Source organism: Erithacus rubecula, assembly GCF_903797595.1.
Source record: "Erithacus rubecula genome assembly, chromosome: 11".
Lineage (NCBI taxonomy): Eukaryota > Metazoa > Chordata > Aves > Passeriformes > Muscicapidae > Erithacus > Erithacus rubecula.
Genome location: NC_136663.1, coordinates 16,736,990 through 16,760,689, shown reverse-complemented (window position 1 = coordinate 16,760,689; position 23,700 = coordinate 16,736,990). Strand labels below are relative to the sequence as shown.

Sequence of the window (23,700 nt, the reverse complement as noted above, 5' to 3'; positions counted from 1 at the left end):
AACAACAAGGCCAAAAAGCCACTAGACTGTGCCAAAGGGAATAGGGACTTCCAACCACCTCCCAGTGTGATCCAACGTACTCCGATCTCTTAGATTTCTTTGAGAAAACTTTGACTCAGTCCTACAAAAATTCTTCTAAAAAACTGCGGCTGAATAGTTCTGAAAATTATTGAGTAATAAGCAAATTGAACTGTGCATTTATAAGTTAAAGTGACACTAATTATTACCCTTAGGCAGCAGGGACCAGAAAGAGACAATCAAAATCACATCCCTCTTTTCCTTTATATTTAAAAATGTCCTCTTGGGCCTGCATATGAATGCAGTTGGTTAACTTACCCATAAGAATTTCCCCTTTACAGGGGAGGGGGACCTGCAATTACAGGGTTATCTGCTGCAAAGATGCACACAGCATTTTCTTTCTTTAGCCTTTTTATGATGCAAGAAGTCCAGTCTCAAGAAAAGGCATCAGAAATTATCCATAAACCACATCAGGAATAACTGCAAAGATCTGATGAAAGGTCTTGAGTGTTCTTGAACCCATCCTACATTCCTTTGCCTCATCCCATAAGACTGGGCAGTTCAGTGTGTATGCTCAAACAATTTCAGAGGAGCTGAAAGCAAGACTTTTTTTTGGCACAGATTCCCCCTCTCCAATGATTTCTCAGGGAGTGCTCTTCACTGTTTTCCACTGAGAACAGACTATTAAAGCTGAGAAGTTGGATTTCAGAGCCTTTAAACTTTACTACTAACTCAAGAGTCATAACTTCTCTCACCTCTCCCCTCACTCCTCTCCAAACTCTTTCCCTCCCACTGTACAACAGTTCAACAAAGAAAATAATATGCAAGCACAACATTGAAAATATATATTTTTAATATTTTTTCTTCTAGCTATTTGAGACATTAGAGCTCTTGGGACTTATTTGTTGAGGTTATAATAAGGTTTTTACAATAGCTTACAAGATGATTACAAGTTTGACATGGGAACATTCAATTCCATGCTAGTAGCCTGGAGAGATCTGCCTAAATTTTCAGACATGCTTTGTTGATAAACAACTTCTTTTTTTTTTTTTTTCATAATGTCTTCAAGCAAATCAGTTTAAAACTGGGATTTGGCTGAGAAGAAACTCTTCAGGGTGGGAAATAGTAATGATTCAGAATTCTTCCTGACGTGCCCTTCTTTTTCACCATTATTCATGGATGAAAAAGAATCCAAACAAATTTTTCCCATTGCATTTGGAATTAAACAGGCAGACCATGTGCCAGCTGCTTCTCACAGCAGGGCCTCCTGCCCCAAGGATCCCTACAGCTGGGGCACTCCTTAACATGGTCCAATACACAAGTCTCATGCAACACATTTCTGGAAATTTGGGATGCTGCCATCAACACATAGCCCCAAAAGATTTGCCTGCATGGCCAGCCCCTGTTGGCCAAGGCAGGTTCCTGCCCAGCCACAGGACAAACCTGAACCTTATTTAAAAATCCTTTGCCAAAAGATTGATGTAAACACTCCCCAGCATCTACCTGAAACAGGCCCCAAGCTGCTGCCAAAGCTTGCCCACTTCATCCAGGTCTAAAAACGAGCCTGATGTGGGAATCAAAGTGGCCAGAAAAGATACTACCCACTTCATTCCTGATGCAGCATTTGTTACAGAAACCATAACTCCACTGTTAAAAAGCGCAGAAAGAGTCTTTGATCTACACTGGAGATAAATTCATTTTTCAAACATGCCTTCAGATTGTCAGTAAAAACAGGCCACAGACATAAAGGACTGCATTGCAACATAATGATGGTTTTAATGAGATTTTAAACTGGACAGGTAAAGCACTGCAGGGTTGCAATTTTTACTCAAAATATGCAAATATTCACATGCCCAGAGTATCATTACTTTTTTTTTAATTTTTAAAGGAAGGATCCTCCTTTGGAACTGTGTTTATCTATCTGAATTTTATCTCATAAACTCACAAGACCAAAGAGCTCTTCTGTTTCTTCTGCATCTAATGTACAGAGAAGAGCAAGTGCCTTTGGAAGAGGCAGCAGAAGAGGTTATCCTGGCTCCACACCACATCTAGGATCAAACACTGGGGGAAAGGACTCAACAGTACTTGAGTGGAAAAGTGCTGCAGGAGGAATTGCAGGGAGCATTTTAACTCTTTATTGCACCCAGTGTTGAAATATTTGCCATGATTATAGTTACACATCTCGTGACTCTTACAATGTGGAGTTTGTTGGAACACTCCTTTCCCCAAAAGCCTTTCCTGTTCCCATGATTAGGTACACAAATAACATTCACAGTGTAAAGTCTGTTTTCAGTTGCTTGTAGCTCTCAAAAAATTCCCCTTAGGGGCTGATATGTTCTACACTTGATCCCACACCAGAGGCAAATTTTTTTCCCCGCTTCCAAGAAACCAGGTAAGAAACATGCATTTGGTTACTCTTCAGCAGTGGGAAAGTGAGAAAAAGCATGGTTCAGTGGTGTAAGATTCTTCCTTTCACAAGAGTAATAGATGGCCTCAGGGAACAGATGGAAAGGGGAAGCACAGGAGTGGCAGGGTAGAGAAAACAAAACATGAGAGGCAAGGACTACAGAGGGGCTGAGGAAATAGCAAGGTTGATCTAGTTGTAATCAACTAAATAACTACCTAGACAATATAAAACAACTGTACAAAATTGGACTTTACAGCTCTAAAGGAAAAAAAAAAAATCTGTGCTTGGTTGGATTCAGGCTGCAAGAGCCAGCTTTTTAGATAATGCTTTATTGGGAAGCAGTCAAAGAGATCTTTGTGTATATATCCATATAAAATTTGGTATCTCTGGTCTCTGTCATAATGTTACCAAAAAAGAAGTGTGACTAAGAAAGTTTGAATGCTACTTCAGTATGGCTATCCAGCCTTCTCAGCCTCGAGTCTCTTAGGGTTATTTTCTTTTCACAGGTCGTCTTTTATTTCATGCCCATCATACGTGGCTATTTTAAGGGGCTATAGAGAGGTGCTGAATGCTGATAAGGCAAATCCTGTATCCCTTAATCCACTGCTAAATCATTCTGCCAGCCTTCAAGTGTACCAGACAGATGGAGTGCACTAGGAAACTGCCCACAGGCTGGTTACTTCAACTCCAGCTCATCTTTAATCCAGAAAGGTTTTGTTCTGGTATTTTAATCATTGATTGACTGGGAACTCTCTTCCATGCTGGGTTAGGTAAAATATCCATGTCAGAGGTACTGGGGAATTTGTGAGGCTGTAGATCATACGAGTTGTGTGAGACAGGATGTGTCTCGAGGGAACCAAGGAAGCCATGAGGAATGTAAAAAGTCACAGGGTTAAAGCCACATTAAGACAGCTGTTATGTTAATGAGAGTCCTGCTTTTCTTCTAGCTGTGGGTCATTGATTTAAAAAAACATGAACAAGGTCTTTTTCTTTTTATCGTATTTTTCCACTGAAGCTAACATAGACCAAAACATCATCTCCTAGATCCCATTCGACTTGCTAACAACACTTGTGAAGCAAGTTATCTTTGTTATGTTTGTGTGCAAATGATTCCTGGGGCTGGATTTGGTCTTACCTGGCCCAAGTCTATCTATGGAGCTGTTTTGCAAGCATTTCACTTAGTAAACATGTTAAGAAAAGTCATGCACAGCTGAGTTTGCCTTCCAGACAAATTCATCCACACATCTGATTTTCTCCCACAGTCATAACAAACACTTACAAGAAATGTGGCGTGAAGTTTTCTCCAAAAACATTTAGCAGGTAAAAATCTGAGCCTTTCAAGACAGATGCTTAATAATACAACCATGTCCCAATAGGCATGATTGTCTTAAAAAGTCAGAGAGGTGTTTTGTATTGCTTATTTCAGTTTGCACAGTGTGAATGCCTCAGGCTGAGTTTCAAAGGTCAAAACATAATAGTCTCACCAAAGAAACCAAATTCACCTGTATCCTTGCTCAGACCACAAGTCACCACTCATTTTTCTTCCTTTGTTAGACCACAAGCTTCAACATTTTGCTTGTCACCCAACCACACATTTGCTTAGTAACACTTGCAACTCAGACTGATTTAAATGGACTGTACTTTTCCCAGCAATTCATAGATGTCAAGTGGTGAAAGAGCAGCAGAAGATTCTGCCTGCTGTATTAAACTTTTCACAGCATGTGTTTCTTTAATATTAAACAGAATAAGTCCTAATTGAAATTTGAACTATAGGATGCAGTTTATTCCAGGATAATTTGGCTGCTATTTTCCTGGGTTTAAACAGCTAAAAATTCAGGCTCGTGCTTTTGAAAAAAAATTAAATCAACTCCATGTTACTGCTCTGGTACATTAACTTGTTTTAGACAGCCAAGATCTACGTGAGGCTGTGAAGACTTAGAAGTTATTTGAGTGCTTATTTTCTTTTGAATTAAACTGAGAACGGGGATAAAAGAGATATTACAGGGTTTATACCAAGTCAACTTCAAAATCTAACCTAAAAGTGAACTGTAGATACTGCACCAGCCACCTTGCTCACTTGCATGGCTCTGTAGACACATTGTCCTTTAAAAATGTTTTTCTCTCCTTTTTTAATGCCTGGAAGACCCAGACAACAACAGATGAAATCAGTTAAGCAACCATAAATGGGCCCAACAGCTGACCTGATTACATGCAGAGTGCTGTCAAATGCATAAAGCAAACAAATGGAGATATCAGACTTTCTTCTTCTTTAAAGACTCTGTATTATATTTATGGAGGTATGGAACAATTAATGGGGAAGACACAAAAGGTTTTTCAAAGCAGTTCTCTTAAACGGTTGTAAAACCAATATCCACGTACAGATGTAAAAACTCCACAGCTGTAAACAATGTTGTTTCACATTTTCCTTCTATTCCAGAGCAGGATCATATAAGAATATAAAAGGACTCACATGCTAACAGAAAAGGAAACTCCTTTCATCAGGCAGCTTATATTATACATACCTGAACACGAGCCTCTGTGAGTTTGGCTCTTTGTGCAAGTTCTTCCCTGGTGTAAATGTCAGGGTAGTGTGTCCTCTCAAAAGCTCTTTCCAGCTCTTCCAGTTGTTCTGCTGTGAAGGTTGTCCTGCTGCGACGCTGCTTTCTTTTTAAAGGCAAATCTGGTTCAGAATCAATGTCAGAGCCTTCATCAGACTGAGGTGCTGATGCTCAAAAAAGAAAAAAAAAAGGCAAATATTAGCTTTAATTAAGGAGAAAGAACAGCAAAATATTGAATCAATAACATTCTTTCATATGAAGGCTGTATTGGACCAAAGGCCCCTCACAAACACTGAATAAGTACTTGAGAAAAGCCAGCAAGAAACAAACCACATACAGCATCACCATGACCCAGGATGGGGATACCAACTCTTGCAATCAGCAGTTTACAGAGAAATCAATACAGAAATTCCTTCTGGACTTCACAGACATGGAGATAGTGAGGTCACAGAGAGGGCCAGCCAGACCCCAGCAGCATTGTTTCCCCTGGCCATAGAGTGAACTCCAGCTACAACTGAATCCAGATCTATAAGTGAAGGCAGCAGAACCTCTTCAGTACCCAACCACACTCACTTTCTCCAGCAAACAGTAATAATGAACCAAGAGAGTAGACTTTCAAAGCCAGTCTTCACTTGCATCAGCTGCTGTCCAGGCAACCAGCATTCCTTCTTGCCTGAGTCTTCAAGGGAAACCACCTAAAGAGGGCAGACACTCCCCAGCGATGCTGAAGCTGTTTGCTCAATGGAAATACAAGCATTGCTGCTGCTACTGTTTCAACAATGCCAAAGAAATTATTGATATAGGCATTGATTTAATATAATCCTTTTAATGTCATTTACTTGGAAGCAAACTGTTTCTCAAGCTCCAGCTAAAACCCCCTACCAGGTTCATTTCTAGCTATCTTACCTTTCCAATTTCACTCAAGCTGTTTGAGCTAATAAATACAGCTAATCTGTTTACTTAGAGCATGAGAAACACAAAGTGCTTTTTCAGACAATTCAGCTAAAAAGTTTATTAATTTCTGCACACACACAAAAAAAAAAAAAAAAAAAAAAAAAAAAAAAAAAAAAAAAAAAAAAAAAGAAAAGAGACCAATTACATCTATTACATCTAGACCAGTGGCTCTTTAGCAAAAGATATCTTCATTTTCCAGACAGCATCAATATCTTGGACCCAGCATACCCAACATAAGGAGAAACTCTTGTGGATCTCAGCATCAATATAGTGAACAAACATCAGCTCCCAGAGTCTCTTACTTGCAGTGAAGGTTTGTCCCAAGTAAGACTGGACTAAGAGGTTCTCATTCTTGAGAATATTGCTCTCTAGAACAAAGGAGAATCAGCACAAATATCCTTCCTAAACAGTTCAAGCCCAGTCATTATTAAACAGGCAATCTAGACTATCCCAAAATTAACATAATATGATGTCTGAATTAGTGACAAATCCCAAGCCTTCTCATCCAGGATCCCAAGTCACACCTGCCTTCCTCAGCAGCTGCCAAGTTACAACCCTGCAGGATGGCTCCATGCTGTCATTCAAGAGCAAAAAGAAATCTAGGATATTTTAAACATAGTTCCCCAATGTCAGTCTCAGATACAAATCACCCACCTTAAGCAGAGCAGCTCTCACTGCCCAGCTAGGCTGGAGGAGAGCACACCAGCCACACTAGCAGGGTCACACTGGCTACCACTGCACTCTGCCCTTACCTGGTGTGGTGAGATCTGAAACAGAGTACAGGAATTTCCCTTTGGGAGACAACTTCTCTGACCATAGCTGCCTTAATTGTGTGCAATGAGTTTAAAAGAAAAGGAAGTCAAACCCCAAGATGTCAGGAACTCTTTCAATGCTCTTTCAGAGTCCACATCTATGTGTACAACTTCTTCAAACATCTATGTATATGCCTATGAAAAGCCGGCTTAAAATGTGCAACTTAAAGGAGATATTTATTGCTGAATTTCTCAAGTGAACTCCCTCGCCAAATGAATGGGAAGCATCAGGAGACATATCATTTTTTTTTAAATGTTTTATAAAGACCTGCAAAATCTTGACAGGTTTTCCTATGTTCTCATTCCTTTCTGCAAAAGAATGTAGAACTAAAACCTTGACTTCATTTCATTTTCACTTTATATTTCATTAAGCAGTGCATGTAAGGCACAAAGGTAAACCAATCAAAAAAAAAAAAAAAGCTATAGCATTTAAGAGTCCAGAACAATATGTGTAATCAAGGGCAAGAATTTAAAGAGAAAGTAATAAAATTAAAGTAGGGAGAAAATTGTATATCACATGAAACAACTTTCATACCTATCTGCTTTCCTTGGCTTTACCTTTTGCCAGGCCTGGCTGCTATGTGCAGCTTTATTGAAAACATTGGCTTCTTTTTTTTAATTTGTCCTGTGATATTAAAGTCAGACAAATGTAACCTCAAAGGATAGCTACATGTCTGTACTACAAACTGTACTGTTTTTATTTCTTACAAAGTATTCTTAAATATCGGTATCATCAAGGAAGCCTTTATTCTTATTTTTTTCCTATTAAAATACCATTATTAGACTTTTGTTCAGGTGAGAAGGCAGTCAGAGTACTGGCTAAGCACAAAAATTGTATATATATCCAAGAAATATATACTTTATATACGTTCAATAGTCAAGAGTGCATTGCCCTCTCTCTAAGCAGTATCTCACTAACAGGTCTGCTGATTTCCATGATATTCAAAAATATTGTTCAGCACCAGCAAAGCTGGTGAGATTTTAGGTGGGTTATTTTTACATGCATCACCTCCACAGACACAAAACATGCATATCACTGACCTTTACACATGTCCTAATGCTCCTAATTTTCCAACTCCTCAAGTAATAAACAGAAGGAGATTCACTGCCCTGGGAGATTCCCTGACTGGGTTTCTTGGGGTCACTGGAACCCCTCTTACTATACAGCTCAAAATGGGAGAGGCAGGCAACAGCACTACCAGTTGCTGAGTCACAAAGAGTAATTAAAAACAGAATTAAAGAGAAATGATTTGTCCCTTAACTGCTCATGACCTATCTGGTGGCCTAAGGAAACGCTGCATGCCGATTATCACCACAAATGCAAAACCCCACTGCCCAATGTCACAGGCATTTGGTCACCTGGAGTTCTGCAACCATCCCTTTTGCAAACACTGTAAATAGACACATCGGGGCAAAATCCAAGTAACAAAATGACACACAAGAGGTCATTCTGCGGGCTGTTCTTCCTCTCAGCAAGACATTTCATTTGAATAATTAAATAACAATAACATGACAACCATTTAAAGCCCATGCATTAGGGCTGCAACACAGTGCACCTGACAGAGGCAGGGGAGAGGTTATCACGGAGAGGTTATCATCCTTCGACCTGAGGAAGCAGAGCTTCTCTTGCGGCTCTTCACACGCTGTAACATTTTTTAATAACATGTTGCAAAATCTCTTCCTACTAGTGTAACAGCCAGAATGAATTCTGTATAACCATGAATCTCACTGAAATAAGGCCAATGGAAAAAAATAATTAAGAATAGCAAAGGCCAGGGAGGGTTCTGGTAGCAGTTTATTAGCTAGCTACCCTCCACACATCCATCTTCTCAGTCCTTTATTTAAGCAAGGTTAATTTCACAGAATCTCTCCTTCACACCACTGCAGATCTGGAGCTCACCAGGGCTGTTCATTGTGCTGGCCTTGTGCCTCACTGGGTGCTCATTCTGTCTGGCCCTGTGGCTCTGGGCTCTCACTCTGCTGGCCCTGTGGCTCTTTGATTATTCACTCTGCTCTCCCTGTGGCTCTCTGTTTTTCACTCTGCTGGCTCTGTGGCTCTGGTTATTCACTCTGCTGGCCCTGTGGCTCTGGTTATTCACTCTGCTGGCCCTGTGGCTCTCTGGTTATACACTCTGCTGGCCCTGTGGCTCTCTGGTTATACACTCTGCTGGCCCTGTGGCTCTGGTTATTCACTCTGCTGGCCCTGTGGCTCTCTGGTTATTCACTCTGCTGGCCCTGTGGCTCTGGTTGTTCACTCTGCTCTCCCTGTGGCTCTCTGGTTATTCACTCTGCTGGCCCTGTGGCTCTGGTTATTCACTCTGCTGGCCCTGTGGCTCTCTGGTTATACACTCTGCTGGCCCTGTGGCTCTCTGGTTATTCACTCTGCTGGCCCTGTGGCTCTGGTTATTCACTCTGCTGGCCCTGTGGCTCTCTGGTTATTCACTCTGCTGGCCCTGTGGCTCTGGTTATACACTCTGCTCTCCCTGTGGCTCTCTGGTTATTCACTCTGCTGGCCCTGTGGCTCTCTGGTTATTCACTCTGCTGGCCCTGTGGCTCTCTGGTTATACACTCTGCTGGCCCTGTGGCTCTCTAGTTATTCACTCTGCTCTCCCTGTGGCTCTCTGGTTATTCACTCTGCTGGCCTTGTGGCTCTGGTTATTCACTCTGCTGGCCCTGTGACTCTGGTTATTCACTCTGCTGGCCCTGTGGCTCTCTGGTTATACACTCTGCTGGCCCTGTGGCTCTCTGGTTATACACTCTGCTGGCCCTGTGGCTCTCTGGTTATACACTCTGCTGGCCCTGTGGCTCTGGTTATTCACTCTGCTGGCCCTGTGGCTCTCTGGTTATTCACTCTGCTGGCCCTGTGGCTCTGGTTGTTCACTCTGCTCTCCCTGTGGCTCTCTGGTTATTCACTCTGCTGGCCCTGTGGCTCTGGTTATTCACTCTGCTGGCCCTGTGGCTCTCTGGTTATACACTCTGCTGGCCCTGTGGCTCTCTGGTTATTCACTCTGCTGGCCCTGTGGCTCTGGTTATTCACTCTGCTGGCCCTGTGGCTCTCTGGTTATTCACTCTGCTGGCCCTGTGGCTCTGGTTATACACTCTGCTCTCCCTGTGGCTCTCTGGTTATTCACTCTGCTGGCCCTGTGGCTCTCTGGTTATTCACTCTGCTGGCCCTGTGGCTCTCTGGTTATACACTCTGCTGGCCCTGTGGCTCTCTAGTTATTCACTCTGCTCTCCCTGTGGCTCTCTGGTTATTCACTCTGCTGGCCTTGTGGCTCTGGTTATTCACTCTGCTGGCCCTGTGACTCTGGTTATTCACTCTGCTGGCCCTGTGGCTCTCTGGTTATACACTCTGCTGGCCCTGTGGCTCTCTGGTTATACACTCTGCTGGCCCTGTGGCTCTCTGGTTATTCACTCTGCTGGCCCTGTGGCTCTGGGCTCTCACTCTGCTGGCCCTGTGGCTCTGGGCTCTCACTCTGCTCTCCCTGTGGCTCTCTGGTTATTCACTCTGCTGGCCCTGTGGCTCTCTGGTTATACACTCTCCTGGCCCTGTGGCTCTCTGGTTATTCACTCTGCTGGCCCTGTGGCTCTGGTTATTCACTCTGCTGGCCCTGTGGCTCCCCAGGCAGCGTGGCTGCCGGTCCCGTCTGATCCCGCAGCCATGCAGGCCCAGGCGAGCCGAGTGACCTCCTCGTGTTTGCTCGGGTGCAGGCAAGGGGAGTGCAGCAGGGCCGCCTCCCCCACACAAACCCACAGCAAATGACAAATGACACTTTCTCTTTGTGATCTTTGGGATTTTTGTTGACTTATTTGGAGGCTTTTGTTGGTTCCTAAGAAATGGCCTGTGGCTGAGGCCTATTGGGCCGATTTCCACGCTCCATCTGTGGTATCCATCAGCGGGGCCTTTGCCCGCATTCAGGGCTGTGACACCTGCCTGGCAGGATGCGGGCGGCACAAAGGCGGCTGCGGCGGGGGCGGGGGCGGCGGGCCGGGGGGCTGCGGAGGGCAGCCGGGCGAGGGGGATGCACAGCAGGGGTTAATCCAGCTCCCCCTCCCCAAGCTCCGCACCTGGAGGCGTCCCTCAGCACCGCCTCTCCCCGCCAGAGGTGAGGGCTCCAGCGGCGGCGGAGGGGCAGGGCAGCGGCAGAACTGCCCCGGGTGGGGCGGCAGGGGCCGAGCGCCCCCCGAGCGCGCCTCTGCACAGCCAGCGGCGGCAGCGGGCGGCCAGAGGGACAATCCTGCCCCAAGCATCGTTTGTGTGGGGCAGGCTTTCAGCAGCTGGCCTTTAACAGCCAACAAGATAGAAACGCACCGAGCATCCTTTTCTTCCGCAAAATAAAGTCCACAGCAAGATAAAACAGCATCCTTATTTCATGGTAACCCTCTCTCCTTCCCTCTCATCAGTCCTGTTTAGAAGCAGGCTTTTATATCCATACAAAATATAATGAAGGCTCTAGAGCACCTCTCCCTCCCAGCACATCAGCCCTTCATTTTTCTATGTTTGCCTGGGGAAACATGACGCCAGGCTCCCCCCTCTCCTCCTCCTCCTCCCAAAACCTCACTGTCACAGCAAGGAGCCATTAAAAAGAAAATACACCCTGCCAGGTCTGTGCTAATCAAACCAGGACAAATAAACTCTGACACTCAACAACTCCCCGAGTGCCTGCAGCCCGGGGAGGAGACTACAGATTAGTTATGAATATGGCAGGCAGCAGGGGACGAGCTCAGGGGTCCCGAGTCCCCCCACAGCCACCTGTGAGCTCTTTAGAGCCACTGAATGCCATGTTTACCTAAGATAAAATGCTTCAAGGAACAGAAGAACACCCCTAAAGTTTAGGTTCTCCCACCAAAGCACTTTTGGATAAAGTTAATGATACTCAGAGCTGCAATTTTGCCCAATTCAACATTCATTTTCTGTGCTTCAATATCCACGGGGTAAGAGGACATCCCAAGTTTCAGCCTATCAAGGCACAGTCCAAAACTTGTTATCAACTGGACTCCTTTTCTTTAAGAGGAAAAACAAAATCAAATTTAAAAAAACAAAGAATTAAACAAGGAGCCACAAAAGATTTCCCAGATGGGTAATGATAAAACATGCTAATACTGCTACATGCCTCTTGTTTTCTATTAAAAGTGAAAATTTAGGAATTAGCAAATATATAAAGAAATAGAACCTTGCTAGAAAACAGGCAGAGAACTTGATGCAATATGAAATACCCACAAGTAGTAGAATTGCCTTTAAACAGTTCTGCTGGCATTTTGACTATGATATATCAAAGAAGGAGAAACGAAACCAAAAGAAAGCCTCCGTTCTAGACAGGAATATAGCTCATCTAACAAGGATTAAGTCACACTTCAATTACTCCTTTGAAAACCGCTATTATTTGTAAAGGGCATGCTTGCAAAAAAAATACTAAATTACTTTTTCTAACTCCACAGGCACATTTTAAAAAGTCTGCAGTGAGAGAATAAGAGAAACGTTGAGAAAATATATTGTTACTTAGGTAAACTAGTAAGAGCAATTAATCCGTTGCTGGAATTGGAAAAGAGCACGACCATATCCTGTGAGCTCTAAGTTGGAAAGTCAGCACAGAAACAACCACCACAGCAGTGATAAAAGTGATCTTCTTGAGAGAAGTGGATGGTATTTTTATTTTGTTTGGGCTGATTCACATAGAGAAATGTGCTTTGTGCGGCAAAGTGAAAAGGAAAACAGTAGCTGCAGTAAAAGGAAATGGCCAACAGTGACTTTTATTTACAATTACCAAGAGACAGGCTATTATTGACCATATGTGCCACAATCGCCCTCCTTATCATGGGTTGGCCATCATGTCCACTGGGAGCTGTTAATGAACTGGGTAATTGAGCTGCTGACATGTGTTACCAAAACAAAACAATAGGAAGAAGAGACAAATGAACATTTTATTTGCCAATCAGAGTAGGTTCCGCTTTTCAGAGAACTGTGCCTAAGTAAGTGGCTGAATACATAAAACAGTGCATTGAAGGCAAGCAGATGCATGCACAATAATGGTTAACTGACAGCCTATGGCCCATCTGTGCTTAACATTTTGTTAAAGAAATTACTTGACTTGCTAAAGAGACAAATCATACAGCTGCCCCAAGTGCTGCATTATAAGAGATAAATCATTAGCTAAACTGTTTCATGCTTAAAATGACAATGCATATTAACAGTTATGCAGGGACATTTTGTCAGCACAGCTTGATGCAGTTATAAGTGACAAAAAATGTGACAGCTCATAGCTATTCAATGATTTCAACTTAGAAGAGAATGACAACACTGTGAAAACAATTTCACCGCATAAACAATAGACAATTCACAGGCTCTTCTTTTTTAAAAATATATTAAAATTGTTTTTGCAATGATGAAATAATATGGAAAGGAAAAAAAATGCCCAGTGCCTAACTGTTCTGCACCATTAATCTGCTAGCATGTACTTCATTCAAAATCACAGAGCATCAAAAAGGAACACATTCCATTTTAAATATCAAAGACTGCATCGCCAGCGCTAAGAATAAATGGCTAATTCTCAACTGTGCATGAAAGGATAAAGAATTTCTAGAGTGAAAGGAAGGGAAAAGGAAACTGCAAATACAACTACAAAAATCTCTTCTTATTCCCTCGCCTCCTTTGCCAAAAAGAGATTTGCTTTGTTGATACAAGTAACGCTAAAGTACTTAACAGCTTTGCATGTGGGTCTGATCCCAACTTTCACTGCTGTAAATTTGCACTGAGGGATTACTATTATTATTGCTATTATAGTCGACTATTACTATTATTATGCTATGAATATTATCATTATTAACATTATTATTATTAATTACTATTTACACTAAAAACTAAATATAAAGGAACTGCAGTTAGCGCTTAGATCCTATGGTCCAGGGAGAACATTCACATGTCTTGTGTATTATTAAAAAAGAAAAAAAAAAAAGAAAAAAAGAAAAAAAAAAGCGCCAAGTAAATAATGAGATTCGGTAAAAGTCATGTAGCCTGTGAGAGGTTTCCCCGTGGTTTCCGAAGTTAATATTTACATAAGGGTTAGCTCAGGTTTAATGACTAAATAAAATTTAAGTTGCTACAGTTTTCCCCAAGAAGCCAAGACTTCCTCGTTGACTGTGCCCATTCACTGGCCTCAGAAGAAGATTGCTCTGCTGTTTCTCCTAGTACAGGAGCAGAGCTGGATCCAGGCAAGCTCTGGCCCTTGCTCCCTCCTCTCCCAGCAGATCCAGGCAGAGCGCAGCGAGCGGGAACCGGCACCGCGATGAGCCGGGCGCGCCGGAGCGGAGCGGAGCGCACAGCCGGGCTGAACACTCCTCACCGGGCTGGGAGTGCCAGCACAGCCGGGCTGAACACTCCTCACCCGGGCTGGGAGTGCCGGCACAGCCCGGCTGAACACTCCTCACCCGGGCTGGGATTCACCCGGGCTGGGAGTGCCAGCACAGTCGAACTGTCCTAACCTCACCCGGACTGTCCCTCCCAGCACAGCCGGACTGTCCTAACCTCACCCGGACTGTCCCTCCCAGCACAGTCGGACTGTCCTGTCCTCACCCGGACTGTCCCTCCCAGCACAGCCGGACTGTCCTAACCTCACCCGGACTGTCCCTCCCAGCACAGCCGGACTGTCCTGTCCTCACCCGGACTGTCCCTCCCAGCACAGTCCGACCGCCCCGAGCAGCTCTGCAAAAGCTGCAAGACCAAGCAAAAGCACAGCTCGTTGTTTTTCTCCGGGAGCTCACGAGTGCCCACATCTGGGGGTTTTTCCAGCCCTTCCCACTGGAAACGCTGCGAACACGACTATTTAAGTATTGCAACATCTTGTCTGTTCACTTACAAATACTAGGATATTCCGAGGAAAAACTTCCAGAGGATTAAAGAACTTTGTCTCCTAAATTTAAAGAAGTGGAAGAAACTAAATACACAAATCCAAATGAGGTTTTCTCCCAAGAAACTTTAGGAAATTGATATTTTAGGTGATATTTTAATATAAGACAGGGAGACTTAGAAGGAAAGTGAAACCTCTCTTGCAGAAATTCCAGAACGTATTAAAAAAGGATTGGCATCGTGTCTTCAAGCCAGTATCAGCTGATGGAAGAGCTGATTGATAACCAATTAAGACTGAAAACATTGAGTATCCTGGGAGATGGAATTTGTTGGCTGAGAAATTAAATAAAGCAAATGAAGGAGTCTCTAGATAAATAATGAGACTGTATTAGTGAGTTAAAATGCTGCAAATAATTGAGTTGTCAGCAATCTCTCAATTGCGTTGAGGCAGTGTGGATTTTTCAGAAGAGAAAAAACATCTATAAATTATATTTGCCTCAATCCTTTGAAACAACACCATGAAAACAGAACTCCTAAAGTTATATGAGCAGATCAAATTACTGGGAACATCAAGACAGAAAAGCATTTTTCAACAACAGCTCTGTATTTCTTCACCAATTCCACTTGTAGTACTGCTAAAATATTTTTGAAGAAAACAGAAACTATACAGATAGCTAAAGTAAAAATAAAAAAATAATAATAAAAAAAGACTATTTTAATAAACTTCCTATTTGTCTCAACTAGTTCTAGCACCTGAATTAATAACATTTTTTATTCCAAACAAACACTAGCATAGCAAGCTGTTGTAGATAACTTCATCTCCATGTCGTGATTACAGTCCTCAAAGTCTCAGTGGGAGATCAAGTTTATCACCTCTTCTTAAACCCACAGCTGCAGCCAGACCACCCCTCTAACCACTTTTACCCACTGCAGAGGTACACTGAGATGTATGATCACCTCTAATAATTGCTTTCAGGACTTGGAATGGCCAAAACATATTTTTTCCTTAAATAGAATATTGGATTTTGTCATTGAATACAACTCTAAAAATTACTTAACTTTGCAGGAGACTTTTGTGAAAGAAAATTAAATATTGACTTCTTTTTCTCTGTTTTTCAGATTTCAGTCAATAAAAATAGCTGATATTTTTCCTATGATTGATTTTCGAAGACACTACCTAGTCCTGCTCAATACTTCTTTTCCAGCCTAAGCTGTTAGTAACTCTAGGTCACTTGCATCACAACTACATAAGAATTGGGGTGCTGACCTCAAAATCCATCATCTTCTGTCATGAAACCTGGTCCTACTGGGTATTGAGCCCTGCAGTCCCACTGGTCAAAGACAGCCTCTGCCTTTATGGTTGTTCCAGTGTTTGGGATAAAAGGACCCTACAACAGGGTAGCAGCAGGGTGCCCAGTACCTCTTTGTGTTACTTCCTGTGGGGTTTCTCATTCCAGCCCTTGCCTTGGGTGCCAGCACAGAGGGGTGCAGGACTCTGCCCAAGACTCCCTGAAGCACACAATGCTGTTTCATTCATTACAGTGCCTGTGATGCTGTTACAGTAATTACCTTCAGTCCATCCAAGAACTGGTCACCTGCAGATGCTCCTTGTTCCTCACCCTGTGAGGTTTGCACGCCCATGAGCTCCTGGCATCATCCTTTAATTACACTTCCCAGGGACTGTCTCCTACCAGCCTCACAAAAGCTATTGGAACTCACAGATGTCACCTGACCATAATACAGAATCTAAACCAACATGAAAGAATAAAGCACACAAACAGTGCTCTGAGGGCATGGACCCTGGCTTGCTAATAATGAAGCAAGGTATACAGCTTGCTAAATATTCCAAAGAATCAGGGAGAGCTTCATTTCCAAATATAACTCACAATTTTTCAGTCCAATAAAAAAGCCAGAACAAAGCCCCACACCAGCTGACCTCGCAGCAGTCAATGAAAGGAAGTGATGGGCTGTGCTGGGCTGCAGCCAGCCCCACAGCACCTTTCTAGCATGGAAAATGTGCCAGCTGGGAGTCACTCTGGATCCAGTCTCTCCACCACAGACATATGTAATTCCCATACATTTGCTCTCATTTACTACTTGCTGACAGATGCTGATAAATGTTCTCGAAAACCTACGGGAACGATGGTTGCTGGTGAATGCCTAACGGTAGAGATGTCAAAAATCATTGGACTAAATATACACATCCTTAATATCACCAGCTTTGAAACCTCTACATATATCAACCAATTTATAACTGTCTCTCTGAATTATTAGCAGTCCCAAAAACTGAAAAAGTAACTCTGCACCAAATTTAGTGAAACAAACACTCTGGCTTCTCTTAACTATTCACCATACATGTACAGCAGAAGTGGCAGGATGCCTGTTGATGAGTCCTGTAGGCTTTGCTTGGACACTAATATTAAAAAATGTATTTTCACTCATTTCCTTTTTTCCCCTCCCACAGTCTCCCTACAACATAAGCATCCAGAATTTCAATGACTTAAAATTAAGTGATTATCTAACAGAGAATATTTAAAAATATTAAGTAATATATAAGGTACAAAAACCACACATACAACTCATTTTCTTCTTGCTGTTCCCAAGGAAAGAGACTCTGAAGAATCTAGTTCTACATTCCCAGTATTAAATGTAAGTCAGTTGTGTCAGTGGTCTTTGGATCCAGCCTCTAGATTCAGATGTAACCCTCACCTACCCTCAGGCATCAGGAATATCCACACTCAGAAGACACAAGGTTTTTACTTTTGCTCCTTTTACCCAAACATGGAACCCAGTGAAAATTCCTGTGGATTTTTATGGATCATGAAGAAGAGCTCACTTTTAGATGATCTCCCACACACTGAAAATCAATGGTTTCATTAAAACTGATGGTTTTGCCCTCCAGAAATAGGGCAAATTCTCAAAGATAACAGTGAAAGTGGCCCCAAATCAGATTTGCAATGTTTAAAATTAGGGGGGAAAATTGCCAAAATGCAAACAGATGAATCCAGAAAAGTTGAAATGCCTAGTTTCTTAGCTACAGTCTTTCATCTCTGTAAAATCAGCTATCTTAAATTGTTAGGCTGTAGGGTTAAATGATAGCATCTATTTAAAGGTTCTGTCTGTTTCCCCAGAGGTCTTCAACATCTCAGTGGGAAGCAGGAGAAGATCTGGGAGAAGTTTTATGTCAGCTATAAAAATCATGGCTCCTGCTTCATCTTGCCTTCCAGTGCTTGGCACCATTCAACAGAGTTCTTTTTTGCTTTTACCTGTACTCAGCTAAGAGCACCACAGCCTGCAAAGACTCATAAGTGCACTGCTGGGTACCCAGGAACATCACAAGTGAGAGTCCTAATAGCTCCATCACAAAACATGCAACAAGAGATCTTTCTTAGGTGGGAATAAAAGTAGTTCCCCTTGTTTCTAATTTTCTCCTGAAAACATCCTATTATTACAGCACATTCAAAACTAAGAGGGCTTTTCAAAAGCAGACTCTGAACGGTGCTTTGCATTTTCTTGCCACCGTATGAAAACATAACAGATCCTAAAATGGAAGCTTGGACATCTCATGTTGTAAATCCAGACTGAAAGAGAAATACCTCCATGATGAGTACAGGAAGAGCACCAACCACTAACACACAGCCCTCCTCCCCAGCCTATGCAAACAAGCAGCACATCCTTTGCTGGGCTTTTCTAGGAAGCTTAGGAAAGACAAGCATTCAAACCCAACTGAATTTCAGCAAAAATCATGCTCTTTCTTTTTATTTGACAGCAAATTTTTAAAATGCTAATTTTTTCCTTCAATTCATACCCTATGGATTGTGAGATGTGATTCTCTGCCTGCTTTAGGTCAAACCCTGCTGAGAGCCACATCAAAGTGGTTAATACAGATTAGGAAGTCAAAACTTGGCCTGCAACCCAGCCGGACAGAGCCCGACGGAGGGGCCTGACAGATGCCCCAGATGCATCCAAGGGGAGCCTGCCAGAGTGAACTCTGCACAATAGCAGAGAGACAGAAAAGAATAAAAGCTGCACGCTGCTAGCCAGCCTCCTGTGTCCGCAAAGGAAAACCAAGATCCACAGAGAAACCAGCTCTTGGCAGCTTTTCTAAGTGGCTTCCTTTTTATTGTTAGACAAGCAGGACAGGGAGATCCAGGGTCCCAGGTTTAATCCTGCCCAAGGGGATCACAAACCACAGAAACAAATGCAAGAGGGCTACCCTGTGAGGATAGTGAACCTTTTGCCTTCGTCTACTGTTGGCTGAGTAATCAGTGCTCCTCTGCCTGGTAGCACATAAATGCTGTGCCTTTGGGCTCACAGCAGAAGCCTAGAACATTCATTGTCTCAGTAGACATCAAATGAGACAGGAATTCCAGAAGGGCACTGCTACTGTGACAGCTTGCCAACATCTGCTGCAGTTTGGGTACAGTGAGCTGCAACCACTGCTCATCATAGAGCTCAATAGCCTCCATCTCAGAAGTCTAAACATGTCTGTGCACCTTCATGTGCTTCATCATTAGGTCCTTTTCACAGAGAAATCCCAAAATCTGCATTGGTACAGCTCCCAGCACAGTGGCACTCCATGAGTAGGGCACCTATTTACCACAGAAATACAAATAACAAGTGGCTGAGTGACAGATGGCCTGGAAACGTTTCTGATGTTTCCAGTGACAATTACCTATTCAGACACTCCTGTCAGACTTTCCAAATCACAGTCTAAGGGCAGTTGCCAAACAACACTTTACAAACAAATTTTGACCCAGGATGTGTTCTGATGAACATTCACTTAACTCCAACTTATATGATCACATAGAAATGAATTAACCAATATGTGCACTGGATAACTTCACAATGAATGCTCAGATTAGGATCTTCAAAGAAGAGCCTGCATCTGAAATTAAAATTAAATAACAGTCATGCTGTTCTGCTCAGATACCAGAATTTGTATTGGCAAAATCCTTTTTGCAAGTCTCCAACTCCAAAATTGTTTTGCGAAATTTAGACATCCAGAGGTTGCTTTTTTTTTCCAATCTGACTGCTCAGGAAAACAGTTTGCAAAAAGTGTTTCAATCCAAAGAAAATCTCATCCAAGCTTCCGTGCTTTGTTTTGCATTTTTAATCCCATATCACTTTGAATTATTCTTATGCTGTTCTATATAAGACACAAAACCACTAGAAGTGCCACTAAGATTTTTTTTGATCAGGATGTAATCCAATAAACGTAATGACAACCAAGGTCTGTGTAAGTAAGGGTCTAGACCATCTTCTGTCCAACTTGCAGCAAGTGGGACATCCTTGCCTGCCTCTGAACGTTAACACATCTAACTAGAAAGACAAATACTGAGCATCTTTGCCTCCAGGAATGTTATTGCACTGGAGACTTCAATTTTCATTATAATCTGGGACCATCAAGGTTCAGTAGGAGGTTTCTGATCTTTCTAAGCAAACCTGGAGTTCGTTTTGAATAAAAAATGGGCCTATTTATGGTTTTATGCATCAAAGTCATGTGAAATGTTTGGTTTTGCATGGATTCAATTAGAGACAAGCCTGAGGCACAAAAAGTTCAGATCCTGATCAGGATCCAGACCCGCCCAAAGCTGAGGGACATTTAGGCTGAGTGACTTGGTTCTTGTCCATCTCCAATTCCAGCATGAAAACCAGGTGGGATTCACTTTCAGCAAATCCCTGGTCCTCCCCACATTTTTGCAGCTTTTCCAGCTTGGCATGTCAGCAGCAGCAGGAGGGTTCCTCTGACTTCTGATGGGATCTGAAACCCATAAGACACTGAGTCCCTGCAAACCAAAACCATGACATCTTCCCAGCTCTCACAATTAAGCTTTAAGCCATAAGAAAAAAAGAAAAGCCAAATTAACAGCCCTATTGACAGTTTTATAGACCCCTGAGGGCTCTGCCTACATCCAAAGACAGTGGGGTTTTTCTAAATTAAAGTGAATTAGCAATCAAGTTCCTAAGAAGGATTCATTTAATAAATTAAAGGGCAGAATTCAAAAGAATTTCAAAAGTAATCCCTTGGCCACAAATCATTTTCTGTACAGTGGAAAAATGGAACATTGTCATTCTGATGTTTGTCTTAATTGGCATTCAGTTGTTTTCTTCTTTTAAAGTAATTGTTTATTATTTTGGTGAGCACCATCTTGTAGTAAACTAATGCTCCCATAAGCTTCATTAGGAACATGATAAACTCCTAATTTTGTCTGATAAACTCAAGTTATTTGGTTAATTTTTGCAGCCAGAATTAGGGAGAAAGAATTAGAAGTAAATTTGATCCTGCTGAGCTGCTGAAGGAACCAAGATTCCACAGTCCTCCTTACCCTGGAGTTCACAAAGACACTGAACAACCTTTTGGCTTTCCAAATTCTGCACGTACAACATGGTTTCAGGAGTCTGTTCCCATGACACAGCTCACGTTTTTTTGCAGAGTTCTGTCAGGACCAGGCTCTAACATGAAGTATTTAGCAGAGTTTCAACTCTCAGTTTAGCAGTACAGAAATTCTCACAAAGTTACAGTCAACACCACAAATTTCCTGAGAGCTTACATCAAACTCAATGCATCTACCATTAAAAGTGAAGACTTACAGACTCCCAAAATGCCATTCCCTTTAATATGATTTCCTATGGTAACACACAATTCACTGGAAGGCCTTTGCACCTATTTAGGAACAGGCAGACTTTCAAATTAACTTCGGCGGAGCCATGACAGATTATAGCAGCAAAGGTTCAGCTGCTCTGCTCTTTGGGTATGTTTCCAATTGATGTCATTTCATGCTTTCAGACCATGGTTGCAACTTGGTGAGAAAGGGAATATTTGCCCTTCTCTTCATTTCACATTTCTCCTTCCAAGCTTTCTCCCCCGCCTTCCCAATTCTGTGCTAGCGGAAAAAAAAACCAAAATCTAGTTAAAGTCTTTTGTGAAAAATGGAAAGAGAGAAGGAATAATTCATCTTCTAGAGGGAGAGGCATGTGGTTGTGGAATTCACTCAGGATGCTTTAGAGTGGAGACCAACTGAACAGTCTATGAGACCAGTAGCTCCTTCTCTGTTTTCACTCTTCAGAGGGTCCAACGAGCGCTTGAAAAAAGACAGATCAAAACCCAACCAAACAAAAACCGAACACACACCCCATAATAAGCCCCAAGCATTTGAGTTTGACTGTCCCACACTCCAAATACCCAATAGAGGGCAGTTACACAGATGAAGTGGAGGAACTCGGGGGACCTAGAGAGGTCTGGTTACAGTTTTTACCTCAGTGCCAGGGAAACACATTCCCTTCCTAATTCAGGAACATGCCCTGCTCAAAGCAGACAGGACAGGCACTTTCTCCCCTACTCCCAACCAGGAATTCCATCTGGAGTCAGGAAATTTCTCCTAGCAAATATGATGTGCTCCCAGAAAAGTTACTTTTGTCCAACTGTCAGGGCCCAACAGGAAAAGCATTTTGTCTAAGTAACATCAAAGTTTGACTGTCACAGCTCAAGGGTTTTTCTTAGGACTTTCCTCATATATTTTAGCAATACAAAATTCAGAAAGATTTACTGAAAAACTTAATTAAGAGGCTGAAACTCTTCTGTTGTAGCTGCACTGAAGAGCAGCAAACACGTGACTGTTTTCCCAAGCACGCCAAGGCTTTCCATTATGCTGATGTCTCTGGAGCTCAGGACTTTCCAGTGCACAACATATGTACTAAATGCACAATTCAGGTCTACAATATTCACACTACACAAGTAAAAGTCCAACAGATAATCTCTTTTCTGTCACCTCTTGTCACACTGGTTCCCAGAAATACTCAGTTATCATTGCACATTATATTTTAATCGCTATTCAATGCAAACATAATGGGCTTTAGTGAACACTCATATTTATTATTCCTACAACTATGCCCTTCTCTTCCCCTAGAAAGCATAAGCAGAGTTGCACCGTTCAAACACATCTCTTTAGAAAGTCAGGCAAAGTGCCTCCTAAAGGCATCAGAATAACAGTTTTTAAAAGGACCGTATTCCATTTTTTTTTCTTTTGCTTGTTTCAATGGGGAGCATCTTAGCGTGGAACTAAAATAAGTCAACACCACGAAGCACAAAAGATTGCAAGGATTTTCTGCAGCATGGGCTTGTCAAAGCAAGTAGGCAGCCTTTGTGTGCTCCGGCACAGCAGGAGCATTCCTGCAGGTCTGAGTGGCGGAGCGCCCCCGGCCACGGCTGCCCTGGGCGCCAGGGTTCCCACACCCAAGGCGGTGGGAAGAGGAGAGAGCAGAGCTGCAGAAGCAGCGTTGTAAATGGGATGAACTGGTCAACACGCTTCTTAGGAAATCCATGGCTTCCAGGAAGGATCACGTGGAAAGATTTACAATACCTCCACATCAAAGGGTTTGACATTGGCTATACTGGTCCTTTCAAAAGAAAGACATGTCTGTCCCCTATAGCATCAGCTCTGGCTCAGGCAAGAGTGCAAAGACATTGCTGAGAATTCTGCATGTTCCTACAAAAACAAATTTTGTCTCTGAATTTAAAACCTAATCGAACAAAGAACACTATCAAGAGTAATCAAAATAAAATTCCTATTTTCCTTTGTTCCATTAAGGATGCTCCACTTAAGTCTTAGTATTGCAAAGCGTTGTGATTCATCGCCAAGTTTTCACAGTTCAAACTTTGTTTTTCTCTTTTCCCTTTACACCTTGCGCCAAGGCAGCTTTAAGGATAACGCCTGTGTTAGGAGCATGAATGGATGACCCTCCCATACACACTGACCCAAAGATAAACTTTGACCTGATGTTTGCTAATAACACTTCTTCTTAAGATGCCTTGTTTCTTTTATGAACTACTGCTTGACTCTAGGATCTAGAAGCTGACACACATTAATATACATCTCTGGGTGCCCTTTGACTTGGCCATCAAGACCCTTTGACCCCAGACTTGATTCCTAAACCCTGTCAATTGTTTGCAAGTGGAAAAAACTTATTTTCTAGTAATAATTAATTTTAGACATGCTTTATTAAGCATTTCTCACATCTTTTTAATTTGTCATTTTAATTTGAGCCCAATTTATATTTTCTTCATTTAGTGGGTTTCTAGATTTAAAAAAAAAAAAAAAAAAAAAA

At 42.4% G+C, this 23,700-nt stretch overlaps 1 protein-coding gene across 7 annotated transcripts in view; it reads right to left on the bottom strand.

Annotated features, from left to right (window-relative positions):
• The window catches only part of PAX3 (paired box 3), a 77,757-nt gene that overhangs the window by 19,597 nt on the left and 34,460 nt on the right, over positions 1-23,700 (bottom strand). For 4 of the 7 annotated variants that reach the window (XM_079315667.1, XM_079315665.1, XM_079315663.1 and 1 more), the window contains one exon: positions 4,948-5,153. In XM_079315667.1, coding sequence (XP_079171793.1) covers positions 4,948-5,153 — 206 coding nt within the window. Of the gene's footprint in view, positions 1-4,947; positions 5,154-5,320; positions 5,386-23,700 lie in introns of those variants that run through there. The other 3 variants (XM_079315666.1, XM_079315664.1, XM_079315671.1) reach the window with 2 other exon arrangements.